Raw genomic sequence first — 16,783 nt, forward strand, 5'->3', positions numbered from 1 at the left:
GACATAGCCGTTATTCCACCACCCTTTGCCCATGGAGCAAAAGGCTATACAAACACGGACCCAAACTCTTTAGAGTCTTGATACCACGAGAGAATACATAGTAAAAGTAGGAGCGCAGGCAGCACGAGAGGAACATGCGCCTGATTATTGCCACATGCCAAGCCCCTGTGTCACTGAGAAGCCTGAGGAAGAATCACTTCGAAAAGAGTAGGTTGGGGGATACCGCAAGAGAAAACGTAACATCCCCCAATCAGCCGAAATCACAGCATGGAATTTCGCCGCTCCAGTCATTTGTAGCATGGCAGCCACAGTGGGCGATAACGTGCAGAACCAAAGTGATGTGGCTCCAGTCATTTGTAGCACAGAGGCTTGCATCTCAAGACTCCACAGCGGCGTCTGCCTTTTCGCTCAAATAGGTTGCAGTTTGATGCAAGATGTTGCGAGCCAAGAAGCAAAAGAAAGCGACGAAATCACGCATGTCTGCCAATACACCTATTCGCCAGCATCCTGAGCCGTGAAGAATTCATCTTTGTAAAATTCAAAACCGGCGACTAAAGTTACTTCAGTAGGAAAAGAAACAAAGAGAAAATTCCACAATATTCATCTACCTACTCGTCCATCCCCTTGACGAAAAGGTTGGAGGGGACGGCGCCTTTTTTTAACTTAGCTACGCCGAGGGGCTAGCAGTGAAGCCTTTTCGCGCGTTGTTTGCTCGCTCATCCCCTCGATGAAAAGGTTGGAGGGGACGGCGCTATTTTTCTAACTTAGCTGCGCCGAGGGGCCGGCAGCGAAGCCTTTTCGCGCGCTTGTTTGCTCGCTCATCCCCTCGACGAAAAGGTTGGAGGGGACGGCGCCGTTTTTCTAACTTAGCGGGGCTGGCAGCGAAGCCTTTTCGCGCACTTGTTTGCTCGCACGTCCCCTCGACGAAAAGGTTGGAGGGGACGGCGCCATTTTTTTAACTTAGCTGCACCGAGGGGCTGGCAGTGAAGCCTTTTCGTGCACTTGTTTGCTCGCTCATCCCCTCGACGAAAAGGTTGGAGGGGACGACGCTTTTTTTCTAACTTAGCTGCGCCGAGGGGCTGGCAGCGAAGCTTTTTTGCATGCTTGTTTGCTCGCTCATCCCCTCGACGAAAAGGTTGGAGGGGATGGCGCCGTTTTTCCAACTTAGCAGGGCTGACAGCGAAGCCTTTTCGCGCACTTGTTTGCTCGCTCATCCCCTCGACGAAAAGGTTGGAGGGGACGGCGCTGTTTTTCTAACCTAGCTGTGCCGAGGGTCTCGCAGCGAAGTCTTATCATGCGTTATCCTATTCGTTCATCCCCGGGACGGCATGTGTTTTTCTAAGTCACGCCGAAGGGCGGTCAACGCCTATCACAGGGTCTAAAAGCAACATGAGTGATCCAAATCAAAGGAATAAAACTTTATTCAAAAAGAGAAATCAAGGCAACAAATGCACAGCAGATCATCGAACTCATAACAAGTCAAATTATAGTTTCAGCGCTCAGCAGCATCTGTTCGACAGAAGAAGTTGTAGCGTCTATTTTCCAAGTTGAGCGAAAAAGCTCGTCGAACGGCTCTTCCTTGGGCGCATTTGGAACAGCCGAGGCGCCGGCACCAGTCTCCCCGCGGGCGCGGCGTTTTCGGCGGCGCAGCCTTTGACGTTTCGCAAGCACGGATGGGTCAAACGTTGAATAAAACTCCTGCATGACTCGTTCCTTCTCGCGCATGCGGTCATAACGAGCGAGAAGGAAGGAGGACAACCGGGCTTTCGGAAACTTTTGACGGTGGCGCCTCCAGGAAGCGCCGCCAACGAAGAAGTCACCGCATCTAACCATGAGCGGGTAAATTTCAACAGGGCGCGCAGGCTCCGCCCCGGGAACCTGCGCAATAACATAATTTAAACTATAAGGGTGTTAAAAGTTTACAACCACTATTCGCCAAAATACAACATCTCAACTCAATCAACACTTTTTGTCCAGCTTTAAACGGCAAATATCCTAAGGGTCTACCGGCTCTTCGGCATTCGCACGGGCAGCATCAGCAGCGGAGCTTTCGGGGGCAGCTGTCGGCGAAGGAGCAGAAGGCGTCCCTTCACCATCAGCGGCAGCTTTCGCTGCCTCCCGACGCCGGCGTTCTTCTAGAAACTCGGTCACCATGGTCTTAATCGCTTTCCTTTCGTCGGAGGTCTGTAACAATAGCAATGATAGCAGCAGGTGAGCGCATGCGCAGAAAGCAATAAAGAAAGGTGAAATCTCAACAAGGCGAAGCGAAAAGATGAATCACCTGGTCGGCTGCATGCGCCTTTCATTATGGCCATATCGTTACACCCCGCAAGCCAAAACTCATCGAAAATTTTCTGTCCGACGGCATTCGCCTCCGCGGGGGCGCTCCAATAGTCGTCGACGCATTTTACTTGCAAGCTGCTAAGATGATCACAGCCTGCATCCACTAGAGAGTGACATATCGCCTTAAAGGCGGTCACCGCAGCAAAGTCTCGGGCCGAGTTTCATATAACCTTCTAGCGCTTCCATTTCGCCGCGGAGCCACACCATGAAGTCGTTCAGGGTGCCCTCTCCAGGGAATTCGGTGTCCGCACCGGCGCTACGCAGGCGGTTGCGATAGCAAACCATAACCTCCTTGGAGTTGTCAGGCGAAAGCAGTCAGCTCGTTTTCATGAGCCTTTCGCACATTTTGAACCTCCTTCTTAAACTTGGAGGCCGCCTTCTCGGCGTTCTTCCTGGCAGCTTCTTTTTAAGTTTGTCCACCTCCTTGATACGGCGATCCCTCTCAGCCTTTTCGCCCTCAATCTTACGGCGATAAAGATCACCTTGACGGTGTAGGCTGCGGTTCAGGATCACCGGCTCGGGTGAGTCGACTATTCACCAATCTTGCCGACCACGGCCGAGCACGATAGAGGCTATGGGATCACACACTATGGCTAGAGGTAGAAGAAGATGGAGAACGGAGCATACACACAGTATAAGCACCAGCGTTGGCCTGAGTCCTGTACTGGAGATGGCAAAACTGAACTCTCTTTGTTGAGTTGCAGTGGCAAACTATATATACAACTCTATCAATCTAGTCCTAGTACAGCTGCCCTGCTGCAAAGCAGGACTGACTTCTACGCCTGTCCCTGCATGTGGCTACAGTTCGGCAGGTGAGCCCTTCGGCGCCTGCCTCTACAGCGGCTACAGTACCACAGCAGGGAGCCTTTTCGACGCCGTCTTCCCTTGTTGTGTGTTCACACAAGGAAGCAGTAGATTATCTAATAATTCTTCCATTAATCCTGCTATCCCTTGTACCCCTCCACGCCGATCATCTCCTTCAGCTCTATGAGTTGAAGACGTCCGAGTGGCTTGGTGAGGACGTCCGCGAGTTGCCAACTAGTTTCGACGAGCTCGATGACGATTTGCCCTCCATCGACATAGTCCCTGAGGAAGTGGAACTTTACGTCGATGTGTTTGCTCCGGTCGTGCATAACTGGATTCTTTACGAGGACGATGGCGGGCTGGTTGTCCACCATCGGTGCTGGTGGGTGAGTTTTCTCACCGGTCAGCTCGCCCAGCAGCTGGCGCAGCCACACAACTTGGCACGCCGCTATGACCGCCACTACGTACTCTGCCTCGCACGTAGATAGCGCCACCACCTTCTGTTTCAGCAACAGCCATGATATTGAAGCCGACTTGAGGAAGACAAGCACTCCAGAGGTGCTCCGCCGTCCGTCGATGTCCCCCGCCATGTCTGCATCGCTGAACACAGAGAGCTGCAGCCTACTCCTGCCGGTCTTGGAGAAGATGATCCCCTGATCCACCGTCCCTTTCACATAACGCAGTAGCCGCTTCACCGCAGCCCAGTTATCTTCTTTGGGATCCTCCATGAAACGACTGACGTAGCCCGCGGCGAACATAATTTTCGGCCTCGTGTGGACTAGGTAGCGCAAACCGTCGACGATGCTCTGGTAGAGTGTTGCATCCACCTTCGTCGCGGTGCTGACCTTTGTCAGCTTTAGCCGCTCCTCCATCGGAGTCACGCATGGCTTGCACTCAGCCGTGCCGCTCCGCTCCAACAACTTCGAGGCATACGCGCTCTGACCGAGCGTGAGTTCCTCCTTCCCTGTCTCACCTCGATGCTGAGGTAGTAGGAGAGTGCGCCGAGATCGCTCATTCAAAAATGAGCCGCTATCTCACGCTTGAAGCTGTTGATGTCCTCCATGCGCGTGCCGGTGATGATCAAGTCGTCCACATACACGCCGACGACGATCTCCTCCTTTCCCTGTCGCCGCGTGTAGAGTGCGTGCTCAGTTGCGCACCGCTGGAACCCAAGCTCGCTCAGCATGGCGTCAAGCTTGGTGTTCCACGCTCATGGGGCCTGCCGTAGCTCGTAGAGCGCCTTGCGCAGCCAGAGCACCCTGTGCTCCGCTCCCTTGACAGCAAAACCTAGAGGTTGCCTGACGAAGACCGTCTGTGCCAGCTCGCCATTGAGGAAGGCCGATTTAACGTCCAAGTGATGGACGCGTCTGTCCTTTGCTGCTACCAAGGCTAGTAGCAAACGAACAGACTCCATGCGCGCTACTGGCGCAAAGACTTCCTCGAAGTCCATGCCTGTCGGTGTTTCAAACAAACACCGGCTAGTGAATTTATAATTGTCGCGCGTTAGGCTCGGATGGTGTACTAAAGGACACAAGGTTTATACTGGTTCGGATAGAATGTCCCTACGTCCAGTCCGCTGCTGCTCATGTTATTAGTACCGAAAAAGTTTCGTAGTAGGGGGTACAAACGGTCGAGAGAGGGACATGTCCTAAGTCTCTGATAGAAGGGTTGAAAGGACGCCAAGAGCTCGGTTGCTGCTTGACTGCGTGTTGTGTGTCCAAAATGATCCATCCCCTTAGTGGGGTGCCCTGCCCTCCCTTTTATAGACCAAGGGAGGAGCAGGGGTTACAGACGGGAGAAAGAGGGAAAGCCAAAGGTAGAAAATGTCCTTTGAGGGAGCCGGGTCTTCCTTTTCCCCTATGCCTGCCCTGATAACATGGCAGATCATGCCAGGAATGGCATCTTTGTTGATCCTCATAGAGCCGTGCCCTGGCCTCTTTCAGCAAGTGGGTGCGTCCCATCCTACACCGGCGGACGGTGCTATGTGCCAGAGAGCTGAGTTGTGACCCTTCGGGGAGTAGACGAGGAAGTGACCATACGTCCATCACTGTGGATGATGTGAGCTCTGTCTTGGAACGTAGTGGTTGTCGTATGCTCATGTTGGTATCTGCGTCCGAGGGCTGATGGCGGCGCCTACTACACTATGGGACAAAAGTCAGTGCCTACAACACTGTTCGGGCTCTGTCAGGTCGAAAAGGGCCTAAAGTGCCTGTCCCATCGTATCCTGATAGTACCTTCCTATAGGCATGCAGGGCATGGCCCTCGGTACTGTGGTTGACTCGAATGTCTTGTCATACCCTGTGCTCGCATTCATGATGGAAGAGGGTGTTGCCATCGGGCGAGGCGGAGCCAGCCCTCAGTCGTCGGGCGAGGCGGAGCCAACCCTCAGACGTCGGGCAAGGCGAATCCAGCCCTTAGGCGTTTGGCGAGACGAAGCCTGCCCTCAGTCGTCGGGCGAGGCAAAGCCTGCCCTCAAATGTCGGGCGAGGCAGAGCCTGCCCTCAGACATCGGGCGAGGTGGAGCCAGCCCTCAGCCGTTGGGCGAGGCGAAGCCAGCCCTCAGGCATTTGGGCAAGACGAAGCCCACCCTCAACCGTCGGGCGAGGCGGAGCCTGCCCTTAGCCATCGGGCGAGGCAGAGTCTTAGCCCTCGGGGGTCAGGTGAGGCAAAAACCAATCTTTCATCGTTCGGGCAACAAGTGTAGTAGCGTTCTTGATTAACCGGAAGCATCAACGTTCGATGGTTATTAATCCCACCTCATTGGGTACCCCGGTATTAGGTCCCCGACAATGCCCTCGCACTGTACAAAGCCTCGGGCGATGAGGCACGCCTTATGCTTGACAATGGCGCCGAGCTCGTCCTGCTTGACCTTGTACATCCACTTTAGGCTGATCGGACGGCATCCTAAAGGTGGATCGATGAGTTGCCATGTCTCGTTTTCCTCAATCACCTTCATCTCCTCCAGCATTGCTCGTCGCCAGTTTCCATCGCGCTCGGCTAGCGCGAACGTGGGTCGTTCTTCTGCGCTGATGAGCAGTAGCTCTTGATCATTGAGCAGCCGACTAGCTAGGCCCGAGGGCCCTATGCCACCGACAATGTCGTCCAGCCTGCGGAACCGCACCTCCTCACCTTCATGGAAGGCATCCACGAACTCAGTGATGTCACTTGGAGGTGAGGCGAACTCGATCAATGTTGATGGAGTTCCCTGTTCCGTCTGAGTGCTCGACATAGCACCTGGAGTGCTCAGCACCCCGGTTGTAGTGCTCGGCACTGCTTCTTTATAGTTCATCACCACTCCTAGAGTGGTCTACACCCCTCCTAGAGTGCTCAGCACACGTCTTGCATGCAAGACCCCTTGGCTTCGCTACGGGAGTGCTCGGCACCCATCCTGGAGTGGTCGCCACCACTACAGAACCTCCCGGCACCACTCCTGGCGTGCTCGACATCCCTCCAGGAGTGCTCGGCACTCCTCCCTGAGTGCTCGGCATCCCTCCTGAAGTGCTCGGCACCGCCCCAGGAGTGCTCGGCTCTATTGCTGAAGTGCTTGGCACCCCTCCCGGAGTGCTCGGCACCTCTTCCCCAGCGTCTCCACCACCATGGATGACCAGGGGCTCGACAACAAAAGTGCTGGTGAAGCCACCAGCTTCCCCCATGCTCGGACTTGTTCTAGTCCCAAGCCACCTTCTCGTCGAACATGACATCGCGCGAGACAAGCACCTTGTCTCCGCATGGGTCCTAGAGTCGGTATGCCTTGGTACCCTCCGCATAGCCTAGGAACACCATCGGTGTGCTCCTGTCCTCCAGCTTGGTGAGGATTGCCTTTGTCTTCCTGACATGGCCGATGCAGCCGAATGTCCGGAGGAAGGACACACTTGTCTTGCGCCCATACCAAGCTTCGAACGGCGTCTTGCCCGTTAGGGCCTTGGTCGAAGCACAGTTGCGGATGAACACCGCCGTGGTCACCGCCTCACCCCAGAACCCCGTAGGCATGCCTTTGGCCTTCATAATGGATAGAGCCATGCCGACCATCGTCTAGTTCCGCCTCTCCACCACGCCATTCTATTGTGGCGAGTACAGCGTGGTGTGGTGTCACACCACACCCTGATCCGCGTAGTACGCAGCGAACTCCACCGAAGTGAATTCGCCACCGCGATCAATCCTCAGCATGCGGAGCTTCTTGTCGCTCTTGGCCTCAGCGCGCATCTTGAACTTCTTAATCGTAGCCGCCGCTTCATCCTTGCTCGTCAGGAGTTGCAGCCACATGTAGCGACTGCAATCATCCATGAGCAGGAGGAAGTACCACCGACCACCATTTGTAGCTAGCGTGATCGGCCCGCAGAGGCCGCCATGGATGAGCTCGAGAGCGTCCTTTGCGCGATACTTGGCCGCCTTTGGGAATGGTAGCCTCCTCTGCTTCCCGGCCAGGCAGCTATCACACAGCTCACCTCCATGCTTGATGTGGGGTAGCCCTTGGACCATCTTCTCTAGCCAACCAAGTGTGTCGAAGCTGAGATGTCTGAACCGGGCATGCCATAGCCACGGTTCCTCGATGTGCCTTGCCGCTAGGCACACCGGCTGCTCTACCTTCAAGTTGAGCAGGTACAACTGGTTTAGGGACCTCTTCACCTTAGCGAGAAGTCACTGCTCCTGGTCCCTCATCTTAAGGACTCCGTCCTTGATCAGTACCTTGCTACCACGCTCATCCAGCTGACCAATGATGATGATGCTGGAACACAGCTATGGGATGTAATATGCATCTGTTAGCACATGGTGCTCCCTATTCTGGCACCTGAAGATGATGGTGTCGCACCCTTGGATTGGCACCCTTGAGCCGTCACCAAACTTCATGGTACCGGTAACATCGTCGTCGAGCTCGGAGAAGGCTGTCTTGGAGCCCATCATATGGTTACTGGCACCAGAGTCCAGATACCACCGCTGCTCCTAGTCGGCACCCACATGTCCAAGGTGGACTTGGGCGCGTGGTTCGTCAAGGTTGACATCCTTCAGGGCCTTCCCAGGTCCTTCCACCGTTGTCGCCTCTTCCCTCTCCTCGGCCTCGACGTCGTGCAGTGCATAAAACGTCGCCATCAGGATAGTGGCCTCGTCATCATCATCAGCTTGCGCCAGATGAGCCTCAGCCTTCTTCTCCTGCTTATGATTTGGGCACTCCCGTGCCTAATGGCCTGTCTTCCCGCAGCGCCGATAGGCGTTGGGGTCGACCTGCTTCTTCTTCTCCGAAGAAGCATTGCCGCGGCGCTTGCCATCATCACCGTGGCTGGAGGAGGCTACCTTCCTAGAGTTCCTCCGAGCAGCCCACTCCTCTTCTGTTAGCAGCAGTTTGCCGATGTCCTTCGTTGCTGTCGCCTACTCCAGGCGCTCATCCACCGCTCGCAGATGGCCTATCATATCCTCAATGGTGAGGGTGGACAAGTCCAGCATCGTCTCTATGGAGAGAGCGATCTAAATGTACTTTGCTGGCACGGAGTGGAGGTACTTAGAGACCGCCTCCTCTTCATCGATGGTGACGATGTGGCTCTTCAGCTTGCTGATGAGCGTCTGCAGGCGGAGGGAGAAGTCCTCTACCGTTTCACCATCCTTGAACTTGAGGTTGGCATACTCCTGCTTCAGAAGCTAGGCTGTCGTCTTCTTTGCACGGTCAGAACCGACGTGCATCCCCGCAATGGCCTCCCACGCCTCCTTAGCAGAGCTCTTCGCCCCCAACGGCTCCTTGTACACCGCCGGTACAGCAGCGAGGATACCCTCCAATGCTGACATGTCATCGTCCTCATTGTCGGTGCCCTTGTCAACAGCATTCCAGAGCCATTGGGCTCTACGCTTGACTTTCATGGTCACCGACCACTCTCCATAGTTGGTGCGAGTCAGCGTCGGCCAACTAGTGCCGCTAACCTCCTGCACCGTGCGAACAATGACCTTCGGTCGTGGCTGGGCAGCCACAGCAGTGCCACTACTGTCGTCCATCTCCGAACCGTTCATCATCGCCAGCGGTTAGCCTGGTGACGGCGCTTGTACGGCTTTGATACCACTGTTAGTCCACAGGATCACCGGCTTAGGTGAGTCGACCACTCACCAGTCTTGCCGACCACGGCTGAGCACGATAGAGGCTGTCCGACCACACACTATGACTAGAGGTAGAAGAAGAGGGAGAACAGAGCATACACACAGTACAAGCACCAGCGTTGGCCGGAGTCCTATATAGGAGATGGCAAAACTGAACTCTCTTTGTTGAGTTGTAGTGGCAAACTATATATACATCTCTATCTATCTAGTCCTAATACAGCTGTTCTGCTACAGCGGTGACAAGATAACACAGTAGGACTGACTTCTGTGTCTGTCCCTGCATGTGGCTACAGTCCGGCAGGTGAGCCCTTCGATGCATGCCTCTACATCGACTACAGTACCACAGTAGGGAGCCTTTTCGGCGTCGTCTTCCCTTGCTGTGTGTTCATACAAAAAAATAGTAGATTATCTAACATCATCGCCTGTAAAAATGAAACAAAGTATTACACTAGCCAGATGAAAGGACGTGGCTTCCTCCAAGGTCGAATCCTCCACCTCCAACAAGTCCCGTTCCATTTCAAGAGCTGCAAGGCTTTTTGGCTAAATTCAGAAAACTTGGCGGCGTCTTCGTTTCCGCCGGTGAAAGGTCCTTGTTTTGTTTTAGTAATTGAGTGACAACCTAGGTGGACTAATTGTGTTTATGTGAGATACACAGGTGATTAGTCCACAGGTACATGTGTGTAAGCAACATATGTCATGAAGGGGAAAATGGCTTAGAGATGTTGCAGAGCTCACACATGTGATGATGAAGGAGCTTAAATGCACATGAGACATGATATTGAGTCATGTGATCAAGGTGGAGAAGATCAAGACAAGACTTGGCTTGATGGACCGGTTGCAAGCGTGAAGGGCAAGTCGAAGGCTTTGGAGTGATGGACCGCGTGGCGGTGAAGCTTGAGCAAGACTTGGCGCCGATGGACGATGGCAATGGTGAAGAGCAAGTGGAGTCAAGATCGATGAACCAATATGATCATGTGATGATATGAAGTGGATCATATCATTGTTGATCATGTTGGTGCATGTGTTGCATCGACATTGAAGGAGATGGAGTGGAATGCGCAAGGCAAAGGTATAACCTAGGGCATTTCATTTCACCGGTCATAGGTGTGTAGAGAAGTTTATGACCGGGTTTAGGATAGATGGACGTACTATCAAGAGGAGCAAACTTGTTTGCATATCGGTCATCTAAGTGCCACTCGAGTGATCTAACTTTGCATCGTCGCTAGGATTGAGTGGTGTGGCAAGTTGAGTGGCTAACCCTTTGGGAAATGATTGTGAAAAGCTAACACACATACACATGGTGGTGTACACTTGGTGTTGTTGGCACATTTACATGGGAGATGAAGTTGGAGTTGATGTGGATCAACTTGGTGAAGAAAAGGAGTGAGTCGCGCTGGTCAGAGAGTGACCGGACGCGTCCGGTATGGTGACCGGACACGTCCGGTATTAACTGGTGACTCAGCGACCGGACACGTCCGGTCGCCACACCGGACGTGTCCGGTGTGAATCCGTGTGGTCGACGTTCTGTGAACAGTCGACCGGACGCATCCAGTCGGACCTAGGTGCTTACTGGACTCGACCAGACGCAGGGGCTCAGCATCTGGTCATGTCTGCTTCTGCGCCCGGTGTGAGCGTCCGGTCGGACATGTCAGAGAGTCGTTGTGGCAATGGCTAGTTTGAATGGGACACATGGCGGTCTGTGAGCGACCGGACATGTCCGGTATAGCGACCGCATGCGTCTGGTATGCACGTCCGGTGTGTCCGGTGCTGCGTCCGGTCAGTCCGAAAAACGCTCAGTGAAGGGGTAACGGCTAGTTTAGCCCTTGGGGCTATAAATAGAAGTGGCCCTCGGCCATGGCTGGAGCTGAGCACCTAAGGGGACTTTGTGTCCATAATTGAGAGTGCTTGGGAGCCCTCCATCTCACACATACTTGATAGTGATCATCCGATTGTGTGAGTGAGCGATTCTAGTGTGATTGCATCATGAGGTTGCATCAAGTGGCACTAGGTGATCGAGTTGCAAGCCGGTGGTGCTTGTTACTCTTGGAGGTTGCCACCTCCTAGACGGCTTGGTGATGGTCTCCATCGAAGCCCACAAGAAGCTTATGCGGCGCTCTGGAGAAGTGCTTGTGAGGGGTACTTGTGCTCGCCCCGCGGGAGTCGCGAAGAGCAACTTAAGTAAAGCATGTCATTGAGCTACCCTCACTCAAGGGGTCGGTTCTTGCGGCGCCCGATGTGCGGGCTTAGCGGGTGATGCTAATTAGCCGCCGAACCACCAAGTGAGCGATCGACACAATGGGGATTAGCGTGTTGGCAAACACGTGAACCTCGGGAGAAAAATCATCGTGTCAACCTTGTTCTTCCCGTTGGTTTGCATACTCGTTACACAAGCTTGCGTTTACTTTCATATACATTAAGCTTGTGTTGTTGCTTTTGTAATTAGTTAGCTTGTGTAGCTTACTAGTTATCTTCTTGCTTGTGTAGCATAGAAGTAGCTCCCTTGTGTGGCTAATTTGGTTTGTATAACCTTGTTAGTCACATTACTTAGTTTGTGTAGCTAAGTAATTGCGCTCTCTAATTTGGCATTGGTTGCCTTGTTATTGAGCGTTGCTAGTGAGCTTAGTTGGCTTTGTGCTTTTGCTTACTAGCATGTGTAGGAGCTCCCTTGTTGCTTAAAGTACTAGTGGCATAGGTTTGTGTGACCTTGCTCCTAGAATTGATTAGGAGAGCTCTAGCTATCCCGGCACCTTTGTTGCTTAATTAGTATCTTTGGAAGGTGCTAGAGAACATAGATAGAGGGGTGTAGTCTTGGCTAGACCGATAGTTATTAATTCCGCACTTGTCTTGGTTAGCCGACGCGATTAATTTTAGAAAAGACTATTCACCCCCCCCCCCCTCTAGTCCGCCATCTCGACCCTTCAAGTGGTATCAGAGCCCGGTCTCTCATTTGTGGTCTTCACCGACCCGAGAGGATGGCGAACTTTGGGCTAGAAGTTGTTTGTGACACACACATTTTTGATGGCACACACTATGCACGGTGGAAACGTCACATGCTTGATCATTTCCGTGAATTGGGTCCCAAGGCATGGTGGATCATTGTTGTTGGTTTTTCTCGTGATGCCTTGGATAAGGATAACCTCACCCAAGCGCAAGAGGATTGCTTACAACTTGATCATCGTGCTCTTTATTATCTAACGTGTGCTATACATGATGATATTTTTAGACGTGTGTGGGATTTGGAGAGTGCTCATGATATGTGGCTAGCACTCCAAGCCTTTTATAGTGACTCCTCCACATGGGATGATGGTAAATTCAAGAAGGAGGATGAACCAAAGAAGAAGGCACATGAGTGTGTTGAGCATAACCACAATTTGGTGATTGTGGAAGATTGCTCCACCTCATGGTCAAGTGATGATGATGATGATCGATCAACTACAAGTTCACTTGACAAGATTGATGATGATGCCACAAGTGTTGCAAGTGATGATGCTACCCCATGCACACTTGATGGTAATGATGGTTCATGCTCAAGCCATGATGAAGATGCTATTACAAGCTCTCTAACTACATCACCACATTGCTTCATGTCACAAGGTGACACCAAGGTAACAAATGATAATGTGGTTGATCATGTTGATTCATATGATGAGCTTGTTAGTAGACTTGCTAGCATGACCATGTCTTTAGAAAATGAGAAAGCGAAAACATTAAAATTAGAAAATGAAAACTCATTTCTAAAGAACTCTTGTGAAGAACATAAGAAATTACTTGATGCATATAAATCTTCACTTGATGATCTTAAATTGAATCACGAGACACTACTTGCATCTCATGATGAATTATTAGAACAACATGCTTCTCTCATTAAAGTATTTACAAAGAAACTTAAAAACAATGAGAGTTCATCACATGGGTCAATTGATCAATCATATACTATTGCTAACCCTTGTGATGTAGGCAAGAAGCATGTATCCACCTCTTGTGATGATTTATTAGATATGACATGCTCTTCACATATAGATGCTTGTTCTACTTCCATGTCTTGTGAGACTAACATTTTGAAGGAGAACATTGAGCTCAAAAGTGAAGTGAAGAAATTGAGCAACAAGTTAGAGAGGTGCTACAACTCAAAAGTCACCTTTGAGCACATGTTGAAGACTCAAAGAAACTGTGGTGACAAGTGTGGCCTTGGCTTCAAGAAGAAGATGACAAAGGGTGAAAGAAAGAGAGAAAGAATGATGAAGAAGCTACAACAAAGAAAGCTCTCTCATACCATGTGCTACCGGTGTCATGAAGCGGGACACCTTGCAAATGGTTGCCCAAACATTGAGAAGCTCAAGAATATAAAAGAAGAAGAGAGGCTAAAGCATGCCAAGTGCTTCAAGTGCCGCACTTGGGGTCATCTTACCTCAATGTGCCCAACCAAGCAATTGGTGAAGCAACAAGTGAAGTCTCAACCAAAGCCACAAGTTGAGCGAGAGAAGACACCCCAAGAGCAAATCAAGATCAATCATAAAGATGGTGATTTGATGATAAAGAAGAAGAAAACAAGAAGGGGTGGAAAGGCAAGGCATCCAATGCAAACTCAAGATGCCAAGATGATGAGCAAGAATGAAGATGAGAAGAAAGATTATGCTCACATCAAGTGCTTCAAGTGTGGAAGTATGGGACACTTTGCCTCTAAGTGTCCTACCAAGCTTGAGAAGAAGGCTCAAGCAATCCATGAGAGGCAAGGCAATGAGAAGCACCACATGAGCAAAGAAGAGAAGGCTCAAGCAAAGAGAAAGTGCTACTCATGCTGGGAAAGGGGACACATGGCACATTCATGTCCCCTAGGTAAAATTTCTAAGCCTACTTCAATTGTTGATAATAATATGCTTAGAAAGGATGGTAATGGTACCTCATTGGTTGCAATTGCAAAACATCCCACTATTCATACTAAGGCTATGCCTAAGTATATTGCTCCCAACTTGAGAGGACCCAAAGTTGTTTGGGTACCATCAAAAAGTGGATGATTGTTTGTAGGTACCATCGGCATTGGAGACTTGATTCAATTGATCTCACTTTGTTCATCATATGTTGAATCAAGTTATGAAGCTTAGTGCACATCATTATCCCAAGGCCATGACAAATTAAGTAAAGTCCAAATGCTATCAACATACAAGTATCATATTCAAGGTTGTTGGTAATTCATTGGAATATATTTGATGACTTGCAAATAATTGAGTTGAAGCTTGCTAGTTGGATGATCATGAGCTAACCAAGGTATATTTCTTGTTGATCATTTCACTTGGGTGCATGTGAGTTGATTGAATTGGATAAATATGCAATGTTGCTTGCTATGAGATGATTGAATGAATAATTGATTAGTAGTCAAGTTTGGATTGATTTGTGTTGGATAAGTTCATAAGATGACATTTAGTAAGTGGTTTGAATGGATATATGTCTTATGGAAGTATTCAAACAAGTTAGTATCAAGTTTGATTCATATTTGATGAAGTATAGCTAAATTGTTGAAATCTGTCCTATATTGCAAAATCTGAGCTAGCTGTGAACTTAGCCATGTTTGAGAAATCAAAACTTATTGGATTGGCATGATAATTGGTGTACATGCTCTAGACTTATGGTATAAGATGCGGTAAAATTTTCATGAGAATTGGATAAGAAGTGCTTCAGTTTTGGAGTGGATCTTGTCAGCTATAGTGCAGCTGTTTTCAGCATGTAGCAGTGGTGGAAGAATCGATATATGGCAGCAATCTAGAAGTCAAATGAAGCTCAAATTTTTACAGCTGCTATATAACTTAGTAAAGAACATCTCCACCAAATTTCGTGGTATTTGGATTTATACTTTGGGAGATATGCTTATTTCTTTGAAGGGTACAAAATCTGTTAGAAAAGTGACATGTTGGATTGATCTAGAGTCACTTTGATTGAAAGGTCCTCAAGTTGGAAACTTGTTTACAAGTGGTTGAGGTACCTAAGTTTGGTTTTGAGATGATCTAGAAGCATGACAAGCAAAGAGTACAAGGCCATTTGATTGTGGAGTATATTTTGCACATATTTGGTACTCAAATTGGAAGATCAAGATCAAACTCAAGATGAAGTTGAAGTTTAAGTTCTAGTGACTATTGGAAATCATTTGGTAGAAAAGAAAAGAACTTAAACAAGAAGAAAGAAAAAGACTTGAAGAAGGAATCAAGTTCACTCGTCAAGTTAAGTCCATCACTTGGATCAATCAATCAAGTTATTTCAAGTGAGTATCAACAATGGCTCTTGGAAAGAGGTCACTTCTCCCTAGTGTAGGGGCTTGCCGCCTATGTGTAGGTAAACCAAGTGTGGTACTTGGAAGGCTAACATGAAAGTGGTGATCCGAGGAACATTTGAGATGCTTAGTTGAAGCAATCAAAAGGGTTGATCAAGAAAAGCAAGCAACACCCAAAAGAGAGCTAGTCATGATATTTCAAGTAGTATTCTCAAATTGATACTCTCATGCAAGCAAAGATCAAAAGATAAAGCAAGTCAACCACAACAAGAAAGTGCACTTGATCATAAGTGGTATTCATTTCATATGGGTGAAGAATGAAATTCAACATGGTATCAACTGGTCTTCACCAAGCTTATAATTGGACTTCACACTGCTATTGAAGTAATGAATTGGAATCTATGTGACTATCCTCTACTCCAACATAGCAAAGGTATCATTGTAATGTGCATGATCATTTCATCCCTTACTAGTATGCGGTTAGTGCATATAGTACATGCTTCATAGGATCATGCATAACAAATGAAATGATTAAATTCATAGCCTACCACTATTGTTTGAATGATTACTTGATCTAGTGGTTAGTACATGAATTTGTTCATGAGCTAGTGAACCCAAGTACTTGACTTAATTTGGATTGCTAACAAGTGACAAGTACAACATTAACAAGATAACCATTAAAAGAGGTGTGAAGAAGCTTGTCATTGGTTCAAACTGGACTTGGAAGCTTAGGCAAATCAATTTAATTCAAGTCAATATAAAAGCTCATGATAAATAATAAGAGTACAAGCACAAGACAACAATGCAAATGGATATCTAGTTTGTATGTTTCAACTCACAAGTGATATCCTATAAGTGGTACTCATGAAGATAGCAAATGTTCAAGAAATGGTCTTTATTGATAAATCAAACAAGTGGTTCCATAGTAGAAGATTCTTTCAAATAATATTCACTTCCTACAAGTGGTATCTATATATATGTTATCAACCATGAAAGACGATGGTTCCATAAGTGATCCTCAACTTTAAGTGATCATCAAATGAAGAATGCATCCCTCACCTACAAGAGCTCAAGTGTATAAAATGGATGACCCATGCTATCACATAGGGGGAGGTGTCCCACAAATTGATCACAAGATCAAAAATCTTATGTGTGGTATCTCAAGAAGCCCTACACAAGATACAAGTGGTACAAGCTACAAATGGTATTTACAAATGGTGTCATTCCAACAATCAAGTGATGTCCATAAAAAATGCAAGATTCAAGCCTCAACCATCGACCCCAAATGCATACCTT

General features: G+C 49.2%; 1 protein-coding gene across 1 annotated transcript; it reads right to left on the bottom strand.

The window, feature by feature from the left end:
• Positions 1-3,287: 3,287 nt before the first annotated feature.
• LOC136543633 (secreted RxLR effector protein 161-like) lies at positions 3,288-4,019 on the bottom strand. The gene has a single exon (XM_066536020.1). It carries the CDS (start codon positions 4,017-4,019, stop codon positions 3,288-3,290), a length of 732 nt encoding a protein of 243 aa, XP_066392117.1.
• Between the last annotated feature and the right edge of the window lie 12,764 nt (positions 4,020-16,783).

The sequence above is a fragment of the Miscanthus floridulus genome, chromosome 3 (assembly GCF_019320115.1).
Source record: "Miscanthus floridulus cultivar M001 chromosome 3, ASM1932011v1, whole genome shotgun sequence".
Taxonomy (NCBI): domain Eukaryota; kingdom Viridiplantae; phylum Streptophyta; class Magnoliopsida; order Poales; family Poaceae; genus Miscanthus; species Miscanthus floridulus.

Coding starts and splice junctions, on each gene's coding strand:
- LOC136543633 (XM_066536020.1), bottom strand. CDS start 4,019: ATGGAGGAGCGGCTAAAGCTGACAAAGGTCAGCACCGCGACGAAGGTG.